General features: G+C 35.2%; 1 protein-coding gene and 1 non-coding gene across 3 annotated transcripts; both read right to left on the bottom strand.

Annotated features, from left to right (window-relative positions):
* Nucleotides 1-308: 308 nt before the first annotated feature.
* LOC127874472 (uncharacterized) lies at nt 309-14,413 on the bottom strand. 2 transcript variants are annotated; one of them, XM_052418828.1, is made up of 11 exons: nt 13,966-14,413; nt 10,735-11,355; nt 9,935-10,035; nt 7,736-8,044; nt 6,748-6,825; nt 2,701-2,763; nt 2,246-2,311; nt 1,791-1,907; nt 1,436-1,513; nt 1,129-1,163; nt 309-987 (listed from the first exon to the last, which is right to left on the bottom strand). In XM_052418828.1, the coding sequence occupies exons 2-11, from the start codon at nt 11,346-11,348 to the stop codon at nt 508-510; spliced, it is 1,941 nt and encodes a 646-aa protein (XP_052274788.1). In that variant the 5' UTR covers nt 11,349-11,355; nt 13,966-14,413; the 3' UTR covers nt 309-507. The 2 variants fall into 2 exon arrangements, with proteins under 2 accessions (XP_052274788.1, XP_052274787.1); XM_052418827.1 differs by having other exon boundaries at nt 6,748-6,831; nt 13,966-14,412.
* Trnat-ugu (transfer RNA threonine (anticodon UGU)) lies at nt 6,951-7,025 on the bottom strand. The gene has a single exon. It is a non-coding gene; the product is annotated as a tRNA-Thr (tRNA).
* Nucleotides 14,414-18,294: the final 3,881 nt, after the last annotated feature.

The raw sequence follows: 18,294 nt of genomic DNA, 5'->3' as shown, positions 1-18,294 counted from the left end.
AAATATTGTTTTCATTAAAACTTTTCAAAATAACTCATCATCAATAGATAACTATTTTATGAATGTCGATATGGTATTAAATAGCGAACATGTTTTCAGATTATCAACCATATCGCACGACTGTGACTGGTTTTCCTCTGTTACGCAAAATAATGTAGCATCAGATCACGTCTAGATCTTTAAAAACAGCTTAAAACCCACATCCACAGCAAAATCAATGTATCGATTGAAAAAAGATTATATGATGCAATGTTCAATAATTCGAATATATGTAATTGTAATATATGGGCCGCGTTTCAACAAAGAAATTGCCTAATTAGTTGATTTAATCAAAGTAACAAATTATGGGAATATTAATACTTTGTATATGCGCTACATTTAGTCTTTTTACGAATCAACTCTATGCTCACTGTTTTATGTCTGGATTATAAAAAGCGGTACATAGACTTGTAGCTAATCAATACCGACTCTAAATTTGACTGTACTCAAAGTTTCGCAATACTAATTTCAGTCATTGGGAATCCAATTTTTGTCCCTCATTTGTAAAAGCTTCAATACATCTAGTTTCTGCAAATGAAGTGCCGATTCCAGATCGCTAGATGTAAGAGACTTGAAGAACCCGCCGTCTAATCGGCCTTCCTCACATTCCTTCGCCAAGGCATACATCTTACACAGATTCAATCTTTCAACGAGTTCGCTGCAGTTAAGCTCGATGAACGGCTTTACTTTTGATTGGCTACTCTGCGCCATTGAACCCTTCGATGTCATCGGTTTGACAATGGCAGTATTCGCAGCAGCCTTTGCGGCGCCCTTCTTCAGGCCCGTCTTCTTATCTAGCATGTCCTCTTCTTTAACCTCGTCGTAATGCACGCAATTATCATCATAGTCTTGGCGATTATTAGGTGTTTCGTTGGCTGTCATTGGCTTTACTGGGGATGTTTCTTTTTTTCTCACAAAATTTGCGACTTGCTTGAATATCCCTTTGTGCTTTAAATGAAAAGACGTAGTGTGTTAAAATATTCAGTTGTTAGAATTCATGAGTATAAAAGTATATACGTTTGCGAATATTTGTTAAATAGACGTCTTATATGAGCAATAGTAAATTTAATGAAAATGTTAACATTTTACCGCTTTCTCTTTTCCTTCTTTGAAATTATAGGCATCTGAAATAATTCAAATACATAGTTGACAACGTGTACGATTTGTTTGATTAAAACCGAAGTGTTCCAGCTTCAATATTCATATGATCAAAGTGTAGCAGGTATTGTTATATACCTTGATAACCCTTAAACTGCCGAAGCAAGTAAACAAAAACGTTCTAATATGCAATTAATATGTTTATATATATATATATATATATATATATATATATATATATATATATATATATATATATATATATATATATATGCAAATAATCAATAAAGCTTTATACCACTAGTAGAAGAATACATGGAGGCAAGGTCAAAACCAGGGGGCGATACCACGTGTGCAGGCTGCTCCTTTGACAAGTCTTAAATATACAGGAATGAAGTAAACGTTAATGCCGGGGATTTCAAAGTCCATCTGTGGTTATTTGTTTGCAAAAAAAATTGTTAGAAGCACATTCAACTGCATTGCAAAAACCGCTAATATAGAACCATATACTCCTTGCTAGAAAAATAAGTTACTGTAATGGATTACAAATATAACACTTCTATGTTTGTGTGATCGTGTTTTGTATTCAATCGCTGCCATTACTAAAACACAACAATAACAAATGAATGCGAAATAATAAACTAAGAACGTGCTTGGAGCGTGTTTCGGTTCCTCCGGTATTTCGTAGTCATCAGCCTTAACAGGCGCACTTTCGTGGACTATCGGTTGCTGAGAGTTGTAGTAAGTACCTGTTATTTCTGCAGATTTATCTGAAAATATATTAAAATGAATAGAAAAATGCATTCAATGGTACAGTCAGTGTGATTTAAATAGTGTATGCTTATTATGCGTAGACGTGGTCAAATAAAGTAAACATTTGTTGAGAAAACAGTTTATTAACGTTTCATACATTAAACAAAAAATAAATAACGTTTTGTTGATATTCTCAGCTTCGACTCGGATTGTTACGTAGTTATACGTACTATATTCATACGTGTAATAAAATCAAGAGTCTTTGAAAACAAGAGAATTTGCGCAGCAACTTTAATAAGAATAGTATTAACAATACAGACAGTAACAGACAGTAAATATAGAAACATTTTCAAACCATCAGTTTTAGGTTTCTGTGGATTCCTGGATGGCAACGCGGGTGGTTGGTCATCCTTCTCAATAACTGTCAATTTGTATACGTATATAGTATTATGTTATGTATACATATGTAGCCTTGTGTCATGTAAACGTTGATAGTATTGTGTAATGCATACGTATAAAGCATTGTTTAATGTATACATATGTGATATTGGGTAATACATGATTAAAGATCGAAGGTCTATTACGTATTTTCAGTTTTGTTTTTATTGCTTTATACGTCTGTACATTATTTGCATTGTACTAGTATTTTAATAAAATTTAGAATTGATAGACATACTTTGATTTAGTTAGTAATGTAACACCTTTTATAAAATGTTTGAATTATTCCATTATATTGATGTCGACCTTTAATGCATTATTTTCATTTAAAAGGAAACAGTATTTTAACTAAAACAGTATACATGTTCTAACCTGGGGGTTGGACAGTTCGTTTTTCAACACGGTTGGCTTTTCGACGTACTTCTTGGGGCGCACCTACAATCGAATCACGCGGACATGTGTTCTTGTTTAATATGGTCGAGTTTTGTAGTAGCAATTAATTTAATATCTGTGTAGTGGTCATGTTAGTTTTAATATTTTATTTAGTTCATGAACCCTAGCATTGCTAGCTAGCTATCTAATTTATACATTCATGTGTTTTCAATTTAAGGTCCAACCATGTTTCAACTTCATATTAATATGAGCCGCGTTCAAGACAATATCGTTAAAAAGTTGCCTTGCATTGCTCCTTGATATTTGTATAAAACTAGACATGTAATTTATATTTAAAAATAAAACTTCTAAACCTATAAACCTCAAAGAGGTCTCTCCGGCATATTCTCTTTAATCATACGATACGCCTCAATGTGAGCTAGCAGCTTGATTTAGCAGCAATGGACATAACAATTTATTAATTAACCCATGTATGCCTAGCGTCTAGAAAAAAGGCCTTGGCAAATAGCGTAGACCCAGATGAGACGCCGCATGATGCGGCGTCTCATCAGAGTCTGCGCTGTTTGCATAAAGGAATTTCTGTAAGAAATATTCTAAATATAGAAATATTATACTAGACATCCCTCATTTTGGAAAAAAAAGATCCAATTTAGATGGATGGGAGAGTCCACTAGGCATAAATGGGTTAATAAATGAACATAACAATTTGTCAAATTGGCTGTCTTCGTATAATAGAACAATGCACTAGCGTTTGAACTGCGACAATCATACAATTATAAGTAAAAACCTAATATTGATAACTGAAATGATTTAGAATCGAGACAAGAACAGATTGCTATTTCTTCCTGAATCAATCAATACCTTTGCAAATAAACATTTGCGGCTACTGTTCTGTTCTTTTGTCCGGTTTAAGCCAATGGAAGTGCTCATGTGCTGTGTTGGTCGTATTGTGTACAGATGATACCAACGAAATTACCGGGTTCATATGTGAAGTTAAATTATTTCTAAACAAGTTATTTGCATATTAACTACCGTAATTTCTCACAATGCCCTTATGCTTTATTGTTATGTTATGTTCATATACAGGCGCTCATTTAACCTCAGCCCTGGCAGTGCCGCCAAAACCAAAAACAATGGCGAAACCAAACAAACCAGTTGGCGCCTCTACACCGAAGGGTAAGGATGTGTAATGCAGAAAAACGAACACAATTTGCTCCAATATGAACATCTATTTATATAAAACACAGTACTGTCTATTTACAGGCCAGAAAATGTAACTACACATGTATATACGAGTAATGCAGGCGTAGATCAATTTTTTGCGTGGAGTTTTTAGACCAAATAATGTCATACTGATGGTGCGACTCGACTGTTTTAGAAGTAAAAGGTTAACGGGGAAAGTAAAGTGCGGATCCAAACAATTACATTGTGGATACATTTGAGTGTTTTAAATGTTTTACTGAATGCAATAAGAAAAACAGTTACATATATTTCGGGTATATGAAGACATATGTCAATTAATATTTAACAACAGCTGTCCATTTTCTAAATTTTCTTCAATATTATACACGGGAGCTGCTTGACGTATGCGTCCACACAACAAAGGTGTGTAATTGATTATTTTCTTATAATTAAAGCGTGTGAGTCTAAAAAATTCAGTTTAAATAGCTATGATAACGAAGTTTGTCATGGTTAACTATCGTGTGTGAACAGTCTGAAACTCAAATAGTTTCAAGTGCATAAACTTATTTTAAAATAATGCATTATTAGAGTAGACCATTAGTTGGGTCGATGTTCAATTTGTACACTGTTAGTTTCACATTCAATTTGTCATTGACACAATGCTATCATTCGAAACTTACTCGCCGTTTTCGGTTTCGCATAAACTAGTCTGGAAACTGTTCAAATCATCAACGAATTAATAAAATATTTTCAATATAAATGAAGCGTCTAATAATTAAGTAAACAATAATAGATTTAAATATACTTGTATGATATAAATGGGCTTCATTTATGCTCGTAAGTATTTTCTGGAAATATTAATTTGTTATATTGCATCACAATTATTAGTGTCACCCTTTTTATTTTAGCTCGATTGCATCAAAAACCTAAGGCTCTACAAGCTCCCGAGTCCACTCCTGGGCCTAGAACCAGTACTTTGTGTCTTTGAGGGAGGTCTAAAGAACGCTCCGTCGGTGGGGATCGAACCCGCTAGGCGGTCACCTTATCCATTACACCACGATGACCTTTTATTCACAATTCACAATTATTAAAACATATTGAACACGAAAATTTAAATTATATCTAGGCTACTTTCACTGATAAAAATGTGATAGTGTATATGACTTAATATAAATAATCGAATAGCGGCTGAACGAATAAATCAGTACGATACAAACACCAACAATAAACGACAGTTGATTTCATGGTGAAAAGGAGCAAAATGAGACAATGCGAATAAGCGTGTAACACCGCTAGCTAAACGATGGTGGACAACCCAGAACCAATTGACGAATACAGAGTTACGAAATTACCATACATAGTTAAATCACAGTTTACAAGAAATTGTACATATGCTTTAAAGATATCAATTATATAATTTCACAGAGCCAATGACACATACTGACAGGTGCCCATTGAAAGCCAAATAGTTTCGTCACAAACCCTTGCTTTAAAAATTATTTCGTTTTTGGATGCATTGGCGAACGTTTAGGCAACATTTTTAGAAAACTCTGGAAATAAATCGTTGAACAGAAATTGTTGCAAACAAATGAGTAGTGATAAAGCAAAAAAAAATGTTGTCCCCAACGCGGTAAAAAATTACCCGCACGTTAATCTTTGACTTGATCGGAGGAAAGACACGTATCAGGGTACACCATCATTCGAGAGGATATAATAGTCAGGCAACCTTCGACTAAATCGGGTATAAAAGCATAAAGCACGACAAAAATGGTTCTATATAGCGTTAATTTGTTTAAATATTGCAAACACATGTATGATTAATATTTTATGTTTTTGTTGATATATTGTGTTCGTTAAGTCAACTTAATTGTTTAATGTACTCATTTTGTTTTTAGCGAGACGGAAGGGACTTGGGCTGATTGACAATCAAACGTTAATGGTAAGGATACGCTTGTAATTGAGCCTTGTTGTGAGAAAACTGGGCTTAATGCATGTGCGTAAAGTGTCATCCCATATTAGCCTGTGCAGTCCGCACAGGCTAATCAGGGACGACACTTTCCGCTTAAACTTTCGGTTAGGAGGAACTTCTTGAAACTAAAAATACCATAAAAGTGGAAAGTGTCGTCCCTAACTAGCCTGTGCGGACTGCACAGGCTAATCTGAGACGACAATATACGCACAAGCATTAAGCCCATTTTTCTCAGAACGCGACTCAATTACATCTGTGCTTGGTGTGAGGTTTGTTGACGAAGTGTAATAGGGTAATAGCCACCTCGATTGTTTTACACCATAAGCATGGCGTGTTCTTAATATACGTTAAATGTTTTAATGCAAGTTCTTTAAATATCACCACTGTAGTAAAAAACTAACAAGATATGATAAAATTACATTAAAGTTAACAGTATGTACGCTGTTCATTATAGTAAGGTTTGACTATAATAGTGCTTAAAAAATAATATGTACATTAACAGTATAAACTGACTCTAATAAACAGCGTGCATAAAATGCAAATCTCAGGCATCTGATAGTAAAACTTACAGTTGTACGTGAATAAGGCACAAACTACGCGAGTAGCCAGTGCTAAAAATATTACTTAGGAATCTCTGAAATAAGACTAAAAACCACAACGGCGTATAAATGAAAAAACAGTACAAGACAGGCAAGATCATTTACAACTCTTGCGTAAATCTTCGTGATAGTAATGGTCATTATGTTGCAGCATTCAGCAATGTGATAATGAGTATTACTCCATTCAAACTAACAATTCGCATAGCTAATACATAGATATAACAGTGAAACAAATAAGAGAATCATGTATACATGTATTTAAAAACAAAACTTGACCTGACGAGAGACCAGGTTGTCCGGGTCGCGGCGGAGGCCTTGGTGGCACTTCTTCTGGAACAGTTGGCTTGTGATGGGCTGTAACTAGCACAATATAGATCATTTTATTTGACTATACAACTAGTAATGAGACAATATGATGATACAATAGACAAGTAAGGTTCAAATTGCAGTTTGTGTATGTCGCTGGGTGGTGAAAAGTTTGCAGCCAGTCCGGGACTCGAACCCGGGACACCTCGCTTACAGGGCGAGTGTTCTTCCGACTAAGCTAACCGGGCCGCCACACATCCTTCCACCAATCCCGCTTATGTCCGGTACCGTGACATTCTCCCCTGCCAAGTAGGAATTCGTCCTCGAATTCGAGTCTTAGGGAACAGTGAAATACTGATCCCGACGAAGCCACGGGCAGATTCGGTGGAGAATTAATAATGTCACGGGCCCCACATTGGGCGCCATTGTCGCCGGGTGATGAAAAGTGTGCAGCCAGTCCGGGACTCGAACTCGGGACACCTCGCTTTCAAGGCGAGTGTTCTCCAGCTGAGCTTACCGGACCGCCACATCTCCTTCCACCAATCCCGCTTAAGTTCGGTACCGTGACATGTAAACATAATTTGGATATGGATATAAGAAATTCTATATATTTATATTTATGTCTTATAGATGAACCATCATCGATTACACTTGTACATATGTATAATGAATTTAAGAGACCGATCTGTAAAACAACCATTGTCTATGTGTGTCGTATGAACAAATATGCACAGAATAATTGGGTTTGCCCAACAATGTAAATGTTTTGTGAAATAGTTTTCAGCTGAACAGCAGAAACTTATTTGCAATTAAAACAACTGTATTGTCTTATGTTTATGGTACTTCTTCTAGTGTACTTTTATTATAGTGTTTTATTTGCCAGCGTTTTATTTGTATTCATATATTTAGATTACATAAAAATAGTCACATAAAACAGCAAATAACTGCCGTGACCTACCCGGCGTATCAAGCTTGAACATTTTTGGAGAAGGAGTATCTTTACAGAACTCGACGTATATTGTATCCACAACTTCGTGCGAACTCGAGATGTTGGAAACATTAAACACTTTCTCATAGATTTCTGAAATATCGCCGTCGTCCTCCAAAACGTTCACCTCAATTTCACGGATATCCGGATGGTCCAAGGGCAGGACTACCAGTGTACGCTTTCTGTAACTGTCTGTGTCGACTGTCTCCATCCCTTCTACGGCCTTGTAATGACCAACGAGGACGTTTTGGGTAACCAGTCGATTCAGTTGTAGCGTTTCTGTAAACCATCTTAACATGCAGCATTATTACAATTTCTAACTATTTTGTGGTATGTTTCTCCTGTGCATTGACATACATCTGTGGCCACAGTTTGGACAGAGTGTCCCTGATCGTTTAAGATCATTATCAGCTGAAACTGGAACTGTACACTTAACCATTGCTCTGCTCTTTTAAATGAAGGACACTATTGAAAAATAGATCATCTATGTTATGGATCATCTATACGCAGAGTACATATTTCAATTTAGAGTGCAGACATACATTAATTGAGATAAGTTTAATTGCATTATAGAAACATATATCTGACCTCTTCTTTTTGGTACTCAACTCTGTGTACAGGTCCACCATGATGATTTGTATATCAATGTGCAAACCTTCATCTCAGATGACTAAGCAATGGTAAAAAGCGCTGTATCTACTGTGACCTCACTAGAATGCCAATACAAGAGAGATCAGGTTCTGGATTCGCATATATAATTATTGAACTCGGTCGATTTGGTCGTTTACATTTGGACTTCATCTCGGACACTTATTCGAAAATTTGTTTATGGGTATTTGCAAACGAATTTTGTTGTTTTACTATGTTTCTTATTCCAAAGCCAAATATGAGGTATACTGTTACACAGTACAGACAACTGGCCCGTTTCTGTTGGGCTCCAAACCTAAATTATTGAAAGTATAATTATGTATAATAATAATTATATTTAGTGTATAATATTCTGCCACAATTATATTCAATTCAGGAAATGGGGCATGCAAGACACCCCAAGTCGCCATTTACAGTAAATATAGGAGCATGCTAGAAACTTCATCGATTTTATTCTATCAACTGTCACGACCAAAATTGCTAAACGTTTCGGAATATTTTATGTCACCGTTCACTGTATAAGTCAACGTTCAATGTAGTCATTGTATTTTCCACACTGTGTCGTTATTATATTGTAAAACACATGATATGGTTGCAAAGCGGACTTTTTTAGATTTCTGATAAAGGTTTTGACAAAACCTTATCTAGATGAAGGCTTAATGGTGTCACTTTCAGTACTCTCTTTCGGACGCGCACCTGGTAAAAAGGCCCTTAAAACAGCTTAGCAAAACAACCAGAGCCTTGATTAACATAAATTCTATCTCAACATGTAGGTTACTCCCAAAAAGGTTATATGTGTTATTGAAAGTGTAGGATAAAACTAGACTGAAGTTCAAAAAGTGCATTTATTTATCATGGTTTGACAATCTTACATTTAAAAAGTTTATCTTGACATCGACAGTTCATTAACGTTTTCTTAAATGGTCATGTTTACGTATACTTATTATAAAAAAATCCAGCTGTTTTCCATTAAAGTCTTTTCATCAGCAGTATAAAGGATCTTTTTTGCTGTAACCTCTCTTCGTACATGCTCTACTGTTTAAATGCACAACCATTCAATCAAGATGCATATAAGGTTGTTGCACGTGGAACCTAAACGCAGAATTAAACATCCGAATAAGTTTCATTTCGTATAATGTTGAATGTTAAATTAAGTTTAAGTTATAATATTAAATACTACTGAAGTTGAAGTTTCGATCGGGGCGATCATAAAATGAAGACTTCCTTTTCTATCTGTAAGCGGAAAGTGCGCCCCATTGGGCATAAATTCATAAATCCCACATAAGTAAGTGATGCACTGTAAACAATAAAAGCAGTGCAATATCAGTAATACCCGCCAGTAAACTGTTTGCACAAATGTCAATGACAGATAAGAGTGTGTTTTTTATTAAAGCAGGAGTCATCGCCTTTAAACAGCGAAGTCTGTGGGTTTAAACTGTTTTAAAGGCGCGCCACCCTCACACTGACTACTTCATGCAATACACATCATTGTAAAGAAAAAATCACCCGGGTAATGTTTACCTGTGATTGTCCGCATGTTTTCAATGCCCTCCACCAAGTCTTGTGTGTAAACCTTGCGAATATCATCGTCAACGAATTTCACGATTTGCGGCATTTTGAATCTGCGAAATAAAAATGTATACATCGTGATTATTTCATAACAAATATTAAAGAAAGTTGCAATAGTATATTCTTTTACAGTTGCGGTCGCTAAAATAGCACTCTTCTTTATCTATGGAGGTTCATGTAAGCAACGTGATCTACATGTACATAGTAATTCTTCTGTTATTGCAATAACATAACGTATTTACACGATGTCGTGCCCGAAAGACTCGCACATACATATACAAGATGTGTGACATATGAAATGATGAGTTCATGATAATATCATACACACTCCTCTACAAATATAACACTACAATTATGTTATAGTATGGGGCACCTGAGATGTAGAGCGGGCAGGAAAAGCTATATAAGTGAGCCGTTGTATTACAAAACCGTTCATGGAACTGTTGGAAAGAGTAGATTGTCATTAAATGAGTCATGTTCTGAGAAAACTGGGCATAATACATGTGGGTAAAGTGTCGTCCCAGATTAGCCTGTGCAGTCCACACAGGCTAATCAGGGACGACATTTTTAGGCTTAATTGGATTTTTGCTTCAAGAGACTTCATTTAAACGAAAAATGTTAAAAAGCGGAAAGTGTCTTCCCTGATTAGCCTGTGCGGACTGCACAGGCTAATCTGGGACGACACTTTACGCACATGCATTATGCCCAGTTTTCCCAGATCGCGACACAAATAATGAGACGCATTTACAAACCTGTCAATGACTTCTTTTATCGTATACTCAGTCTCATCCGACTCGCATCGGATCTCAGCGCGTTCAGTAACGGCCACCTTGGCGTACGTCGGCTTACCGGAAACGTTAAATTTAATGCACAAAACGTCCGGTTTTGTGTCCCTTCCTGGTAAGATACGGTCCAGTTCAATTGTTGTTCCTCCGGGTAAGTCCATCGGCTGATCGTCAGCCGAGTATGCTTTCAGTGTCCTGCAGATCTTCGCAAAGCGCGGAAAGTCGGCAATTAGACCTGTAACTGTCGTATACGTCTTCCCAGTGCATGTCTGGACTTTCGCCTTTCCCTTGTAATTTAAGGGAACCAAAATCTCTTCGCTTAAGCGCTTATACCCGAAATCATACTCGCTTTTAGTCGGTCGTATGCCAGATAGCCTTTTCGAGAAGTGTGCTGCTACCTTGTGTAAAACCAACTTGCTGTCTATTCCGATGATGTCATCTTTAGAGAACCCTTCCGATTCACTGTCGGAGCAAAAGCCTTCGGCGAGTCGCACGACGCACGGGAATGAGAACTTCCGCTCTAATTCATCGAGTCTGTAGGAGGCGCTCGACCAGTTCATGACGTCAGCGGTAACACTCATGTCCACACTGGAATGGTATAGTTGCTGTAAATCTTAAACGTACTAAGTTGCTTCTCCGACACTTAAAAACTATGCATGAAGGATTGTTTTTTATATTTTGTTTTCTTCCTGTCTTCTACAACACCATTAAGTGGACGTTATACATAAGCTTTTTATTAACCCCCGCTTAAGGATTTAACTGCTTCCGAGTAAACAATTTAATGATTTTATAACATGTACTGCAATTGTAAAAAATTATCAACGTAGATACTGTATTCGTTGACTTTAAAACCCGGTCGCGATAAAACTGTATCAATAATAATTTATGAGAGATTTAAAAATCGAGCACACAATAAAAAAACGTAACGGCGCTGTATAAATTGAGACTTGGAATTGCCCTTTTCCATCGATTTTGAATAGTGTGTTATATTGTACTTTTTAAAACATTCAAGTCAGATGAATTGCCGAGATTTCTACTACTTATTCGAAACAACACTATTCCCAGCCATATTTCAAAACCAAAGATTTGTAATTAGAAATTAGTATTTTAGTTCCGATGAAACAGTTCAATTGCAATTAATAATGAGACAGTCAAAATGAGGTTTACGAACTGTTTTACGCCATTTTGGTTTTGTGTTCTTTATTAGCATATTTTCTACTGCAAAAGTAGGATGCATCAAAAATCAAAGTTTAAGAAAAAAATACCGAACATTCTCAGACATACCATGTTGCCAACCATCATTCTTTGTTTCCCCTTTTTTCCCATTACCACATGAGTCGCGTTCTGGTGAAACTGGGCATAATGCATGTGCGTCAAGTGTCGCCCCAGATTAGCCTGTGCAGTCCACACAGGCTAATCAGGGACGATACTTTACGCCTAAACTAGATTTTTGCTAAGAAGAGAATTTTTTTAAACAGAAAATATCATAAAAGCGGAAAGTGTCGTCCCTGATTAGCCTGTGCGGACTGCACAGGCTTATCTGGGACGACACTTTACGCACATGTTTAATGCCCAGTTTTCTCAGAACGCGACTCATTTGATTACATTCCACTCGTATATGAACACAAATATTGATGCAGCAAGACTTTTGTGTATGTAGTTTTATTTTTACACAAGTACATAATATATGCATGTATGAAAGTAACAAGGTTGTAAAAAGTAAATAAAAATATAAGCACACAAGTGCTGTTATCTCCCCTCAGAAACCCAGAAAAAATGCCAATCATATGTCATTTTCAACATTTTGTTTTCATGTTTCCTTGATAAAAAATAGTTTCACTGCACAAGGTGTAACTTACAGCTTCACTTGCAAAGCACCCACGTTTGCACAAATTAATATGCCATAAATATTATGCAGTTAAATATTGTAGATGTTGCATACATTTATTTAACATTGTTTTAAAATACAACTATCATAAACTGCTTACAAGTATGAATACAATGCAGTACATCACTTGTGAACAAAAGCCACCAGGCCCGAAATAAATAACAGTTCACATTGCTAAACTAGGCAATTATATTCAGAACTACATAGTGCTTATATATAATACTTAAATAACTGTATACTGATATTAAGAACTAAATTGTTTCCATAAAGAATAGTTCAGTTGTGCAAACGTATGTTCAAATATGAAAACATTTTGGGTAGTTCATGATCAACTGTTGTCATAAGACAAACAATATGTCTTTACAAAGATCAAGAAGGCATTACTCACCTGAACGTTGGAATTGAAAATCCGTTTTCTATTTTATATAAGACATGATACAATTTTACTTAGTAAATAAATGGACTTGTTCACTCTTCAGAAAATGTAATATCATTTTATGTATTTATGAACAAAACTATACTATTAGAATTGTGTATACACTTTTACTATCTATAAAACCTTTTACTATCAAGAGATATGTGTGTCAGTAACACAATGCCCCCTACTGCGCCGCTTTTATTTATTTTTATTTTTTTATCATTTGGCAGGTACAGTTAATTATCTCTCTTTAAAGCTTATTACTTCCCTTAGATTTATTGTTTGACCTTTGACCTTGACGGATGACATTGACCTTGATCTTTCACCACTCAAAATGTGCAGCTCCATGAGATGCACATGCATGCCAAATATCAAGTTGCTTATCTGAAGCGACATAGAAGCTATGAGCATTTTTCAAAACCTAAACGCAAAGTGTGACGGAAAGACGGACAGTTCGATCACTATGTGCCCTCCTTTGGGGCATAACAACCGTTAAAAATGGTGGCCTGCCGCGGGTAATCGAAAACATGGCCTCTCGATGTAAAAGCGAAAGCTGTATGTTTACACCACGACATTAATCTTTATTTCGTATTAGAACAGCTTTCTTGTTTTCATGTGAGCAAATTATCGCAGTTTTACTCGCATAGTGAGATATCGTTCGGTGTGACGGAAATGTACGAGATTACGCTAAGTTCATGACAGGTTCAAATCTTTAAATACCATTTTTGGTGAAAATATATAAAACAGATTTCACTAGTATAATTCAATGTATACTACATGTTTGAAGTTTCTTTTTTATTAATTATTTTACCGGATAAATGTTTTGAGTAACACAATAATGAGAATAAAACTGTTTAATTAACATACTCACGTATAAGTACTATAACATTACCTGTATGTATAACTGATTTTCCGAAATAGTCCTCAGTGTCATTTCACATGCCTTTTAATATTTAAAACCAATATTCGACACATTAAACTTCAAGCAGTTTTCATGACATTTTATTCCATACGCCTCTGATTCCTATATACTTCCTTGTATTAAGTGTACACTTCACTTCAGGAAATATCAGCTTAACAAAATGTGAAAACGTGCATTTGAATCCCAAAGAGAACAGTAATTTATCCGCCTTCTTACATAAGACAAAACTGTCAGTTTTCTTCTTCCTTGTTGATAATTTATATCAATATGTAAAATATAGTGTGTGTTCAAAGATACGTCTTGGTTAACACGGGTAAAGCTATCTGTTATGCTCACAGATAGAACAAGATTTAACTATAAAAGCACGCTTTAACTGGTTGACACAACGGTAACCAGACCTGCTAGAAATGCGCTTTACAAAGAAATAAGCATTAAACTGATAAAACAAAAGTGTATTGTAATAGCGCGTTCAATACAATCGATAGATAATAAAACGAAAACGGTAGTAGCTCAAGCAGGAGCTAAACAATCTAGGAATGAGTTGTCGAAAGAAAGCTTTAACTGAGCTTATTGCCTGGCGAGAGATAGGGTTTAAAACGGAACGCCAAAGATCTACATTGTATCAAGAAATAGTGGATAGATCTATGTAAAGTCTTACAATTTTGAGCTAAAAAGTATAGAAAGCACTAAAACAATATCCCGGAAAGAGAACAATAATGCATTTGAACATCAACCGTACTTTCGTTTGACAACTGCTCGTGCTTGTACGATGTGAATCTCAATTTAGTTTTAGTGCATATTTGTTCATATATATTCATACGACACAATATTGATAATCTAAGAACAGCACACTATCAAAAGCAAAATAATTCATCGGTTTATAAGGCCTTTTGGCATTTCTCAAGACAAAGTAATCTTTCCTTATTTGACCGCCCTCCCCCCTTGATCAATACCTAAATATAATAATAATAATAATAATAATAATAATAATAATAATAATAATAATAATAATAATAATAATTATTATTATTATTATTATTATTATTATAAAACGGATGTATATATATATATATACTAAGTGTAAAAATCTTTTCCAATTAATAACTCGTCATTGAATTGTCCGATTGGCTTTATACTTCGCATGTGCATTGGCTGGCCTTGGACAGTATATCACCTTTAATGAAATTGGGATCATTAGGTCAAAGGTCAAGGTCACTATCACACTAAGTGTGAAAATCGTTTCTGATCAATAACTCGTCAACGAATTGACCAATTGGCTTGATACTTCGCATGTGCATTGGCCTTAGATAGTAGATGACCTTTATCGAAATAAGGACCACTAGGTCAAAGGTCAAGGTAACTATCACACTAAGTCTGAAAATAGTTTCCGATCAATAGCTCGTCAACGAAATGACCAATTGGCTTGATAATTCACGTGTGCATTGGCCTTGGACAGTGGATGACACCTGTTGAAATTGAAGTCAGTAGGTCATAGGTCAAGGTCACTATCACACTAAGCGTGAAATCGTTTCCGATCAATATCTCGTCATCTGATTCGCTGATTGGCTTGATACTTGAATTGGCCTTAGACAGTTAATGACCCCTATTGAAAATGGGGTCACTAGGTCAAAGGTCATGGTCACTGGCACAATAAGTGGGATAAACATTTCTAATCAATAACTCGTCAACGAATTGCCGATTGGCTTGATACTTCCCATGCCCATTAGCCTTGGACAATAAATGACCCCTATTGAAATTGGGGTCACTAGGTCAAAGGTCAAGGTCACTGTCACAATAAGTGTGAACATTGTTTCCGATCAATAACTCATCAAAGAATTGACCGATTGGCGTGATACTTTACATGCGCATATGTTTTCGACTGCAAAACACTCTTTTACTTTTGTAAACAAAACTTGCTAATTTCATACAACCATGATTTACTTAGGACGATTTTAATTAAAGATGCTGAATCTGTATATTTACCCAAAAGGTGTTGATATATCTTTCTTTAAAAAGTTGTTTATGCAAAACATATATTTGATGGAAATAAGCTGCTAACATTTCTGGATTTGTTTATTTACATTAAATGATTATTTCAGGAAATATTTCCATAGCAGTAGATGCACAGACACTGAAAGTTCTGAACACTCTAGCATTCATTGAATGCAATAGGGATATAAAAAAGTTTCAACATGCCAGATAAATAAACAACAAAACACTCAAAAGTTTTAAGATGACTTCAATCTTTTGTAAATTATCATTTTTATGTACATTTGTTTGCAATACAAGGCTATTATTTTACAGATTCTTCATCTTTATGATATTTTATTTCATTGTGGCCACTGAAAAACCAAGTTCAAAGAAGTGTTTTTAGAAAACCATAATTTAATTTTCCTTCCTTTAAGATTTCTATAGATAAATCACTGTTCACATGCCAGTCATCATTAATGTATAGCCACCAATACATTCTTTGAAGAACGGGTTAAACTTGTGTAGTTAACAATCTATGTGATCAGAAAGCGTTGTATAGCTGACTTTCAGCAGGTTATGATACAATTTTTAACAAATATATAATAATAATTGTTATATTATAATTTTTAAACTCTAGTTAGCAAATCAAAAATAATTTTCACCGAGTTTATCCTTAATTGTAAAAACAAAAACAAGAAATTAAACAAAGGTCTATTAAGATTGTAAATTGTTTTGGTAAAACATAAATTCAAACCGTATGTTAGTGATAGTAAATAAGACATATAGTCTTCAGAAATTTCCAAACAATAAAATGGGCAAGATTACAGGGCACTTCTGTAAAAAAAAATCAAAATCAATCGGACAGTCCCTCTTTAATTGGTGACAACACTGGAGAGCTCTATGTGACACATGTTCCTATAGTGGCTGCATTCATATTTTTGTTGTGCAGTATACACAGCTGTTATTCCATCAATATTTGTATTGCAATATATGTTATATATGTATAATAAACAGTTCTTCCTTGGGCATATTACTCATGCAAGCAAGCTCCATCTACAGGCATGGGAGTGTGACATGTGCGTGCAGGTTTTAGTTGTGGCATCACTGGACACTGAAATTGACTGATGAATTAATTGTACTATGTTTAAGTTATTCATAACAAACTTTAAAGTGGATTTTTAAATATTAAATATAAATGTGAATATTGGATATTATTTTATTGTGTTTTCGTGTTTAAATGAGCTACTTCGCAGATTTTTTAATTTATGTAGTTTTATTTAGGTTCCTTTGTATAAAAATAATTGCTTTGGGAAAGAAGTGTGCAAAATTAGTATACGTATTTTTATTTAAAAACTAAAACAAAACACAAACATAATACCAAACAAAATCTTAGGCACCAGTCTTTACATAGCTATTAGGCACCAGTCTTTACATAGCTATCTATATTTCACAATTATAATAATGATGTACATCATTTGTATAGCACTCTCATTCAAATGTCTTTATAAATTTGAATGGGTTTTGTTCATTTCAAACTTGCGATATAAAAAGCTATAACATAATTTTGAAAACTGAGTTGCGTCTAACATTATGCAATAGCCAACAACTTCAGTGCCTTCTGCGCTTTGATATTTTCGTGAACAAGATCAATACACTGATGTACACTCATTAAAATTTCTTAAGAGTGTTCTGCAATAGATCTTAATTAAAAGGTGTAAATTATCCACATACAGTTCTTTAATTTTCGAAAATTAGCGTTATAATTGAATTGCAACGGCGACATTGAAAAAAGGGAGTGAACTGAACCGGATTTATATTACTTATAAGTTTATACTCCAATGCAGTGGATGGCATTTCACTTTACACTCGCCCTTTCTCCAGAACGTTCCGAAAACTGTCCTCAACTCCATAACTGCTGGGTGGATTTCGCTCAACTTTGGACTACTTGGTGACCTTTATGTGTATAGTATCGTTCGGATAGGAATATTGGCTATAACTCGTGTTGGCACTCAACTTAGCACTGGTTAATCTGTCCTGGGTCTTGTGATGTCAAACTGTACCTCTCTCACTCTTGAAGCTCAACTTCGTCCAATTGTGATAAAACTTGTTAAGAATTTTCATCTTGATCAAATCTAGGGGAAGGACGACTTTGGGCTATACTTATGTCCACAACTGTGTCCCCTTGTCAAATCTAAGAAACTCTGTAACTGCTCAAGAAGCCGCATTTACGACCAACTGTTAATGAGACTGTTAGAATATTGTATTGACAATATCTAGATAATGGAGAAAAAATCTAGCTACTATATCAGCGACATTTTTGACTCGATA

The sequence above is a fragment of the Dreissena polymorpha genome, chromosome 3 (genome assembly GCF_020536995.1).
Source record: "Dreissena polymorpha isolate Duluth1 chromosome 3, UMN_Dpol_1.0, whole genome shotgun sequence".
NCBI classification, from domain to species: Eukaryota; Metazoa; Mollusca; class Bivalvia; order Myida; family Dreissenidae; genus Dreissena; species Dreissena polymorpha.
This window is presented reverse-complemented; position numbering and strand designations above follow the sequence as displayed.

Excerpts from the sequence above, each read along its gene's own strand:
- LOC127874472 (XM_052418827.1), bottom strand. The coding sequence starts at position 11,348 with ATGAGTGTTACCGCTGACGTCATGAACTGGTCGAGCGCCTCCTACAGA. Across the intron at positions 6,832-7,735 it reads GTTCAAGCTTGATACGCCGG|TTACAGCCCATCACAAGCCA; the intron begins GTAGGTCACGGC and ends ATATTGTGCTAG. Across the intron at positions 1,164-1,435 it reads CATGTATTCTTCTACTAGTG|ATGCCTATAATTTCAAAGAA; the intron begins GTATAAAGCTTT and ends GAATTATTTCAG.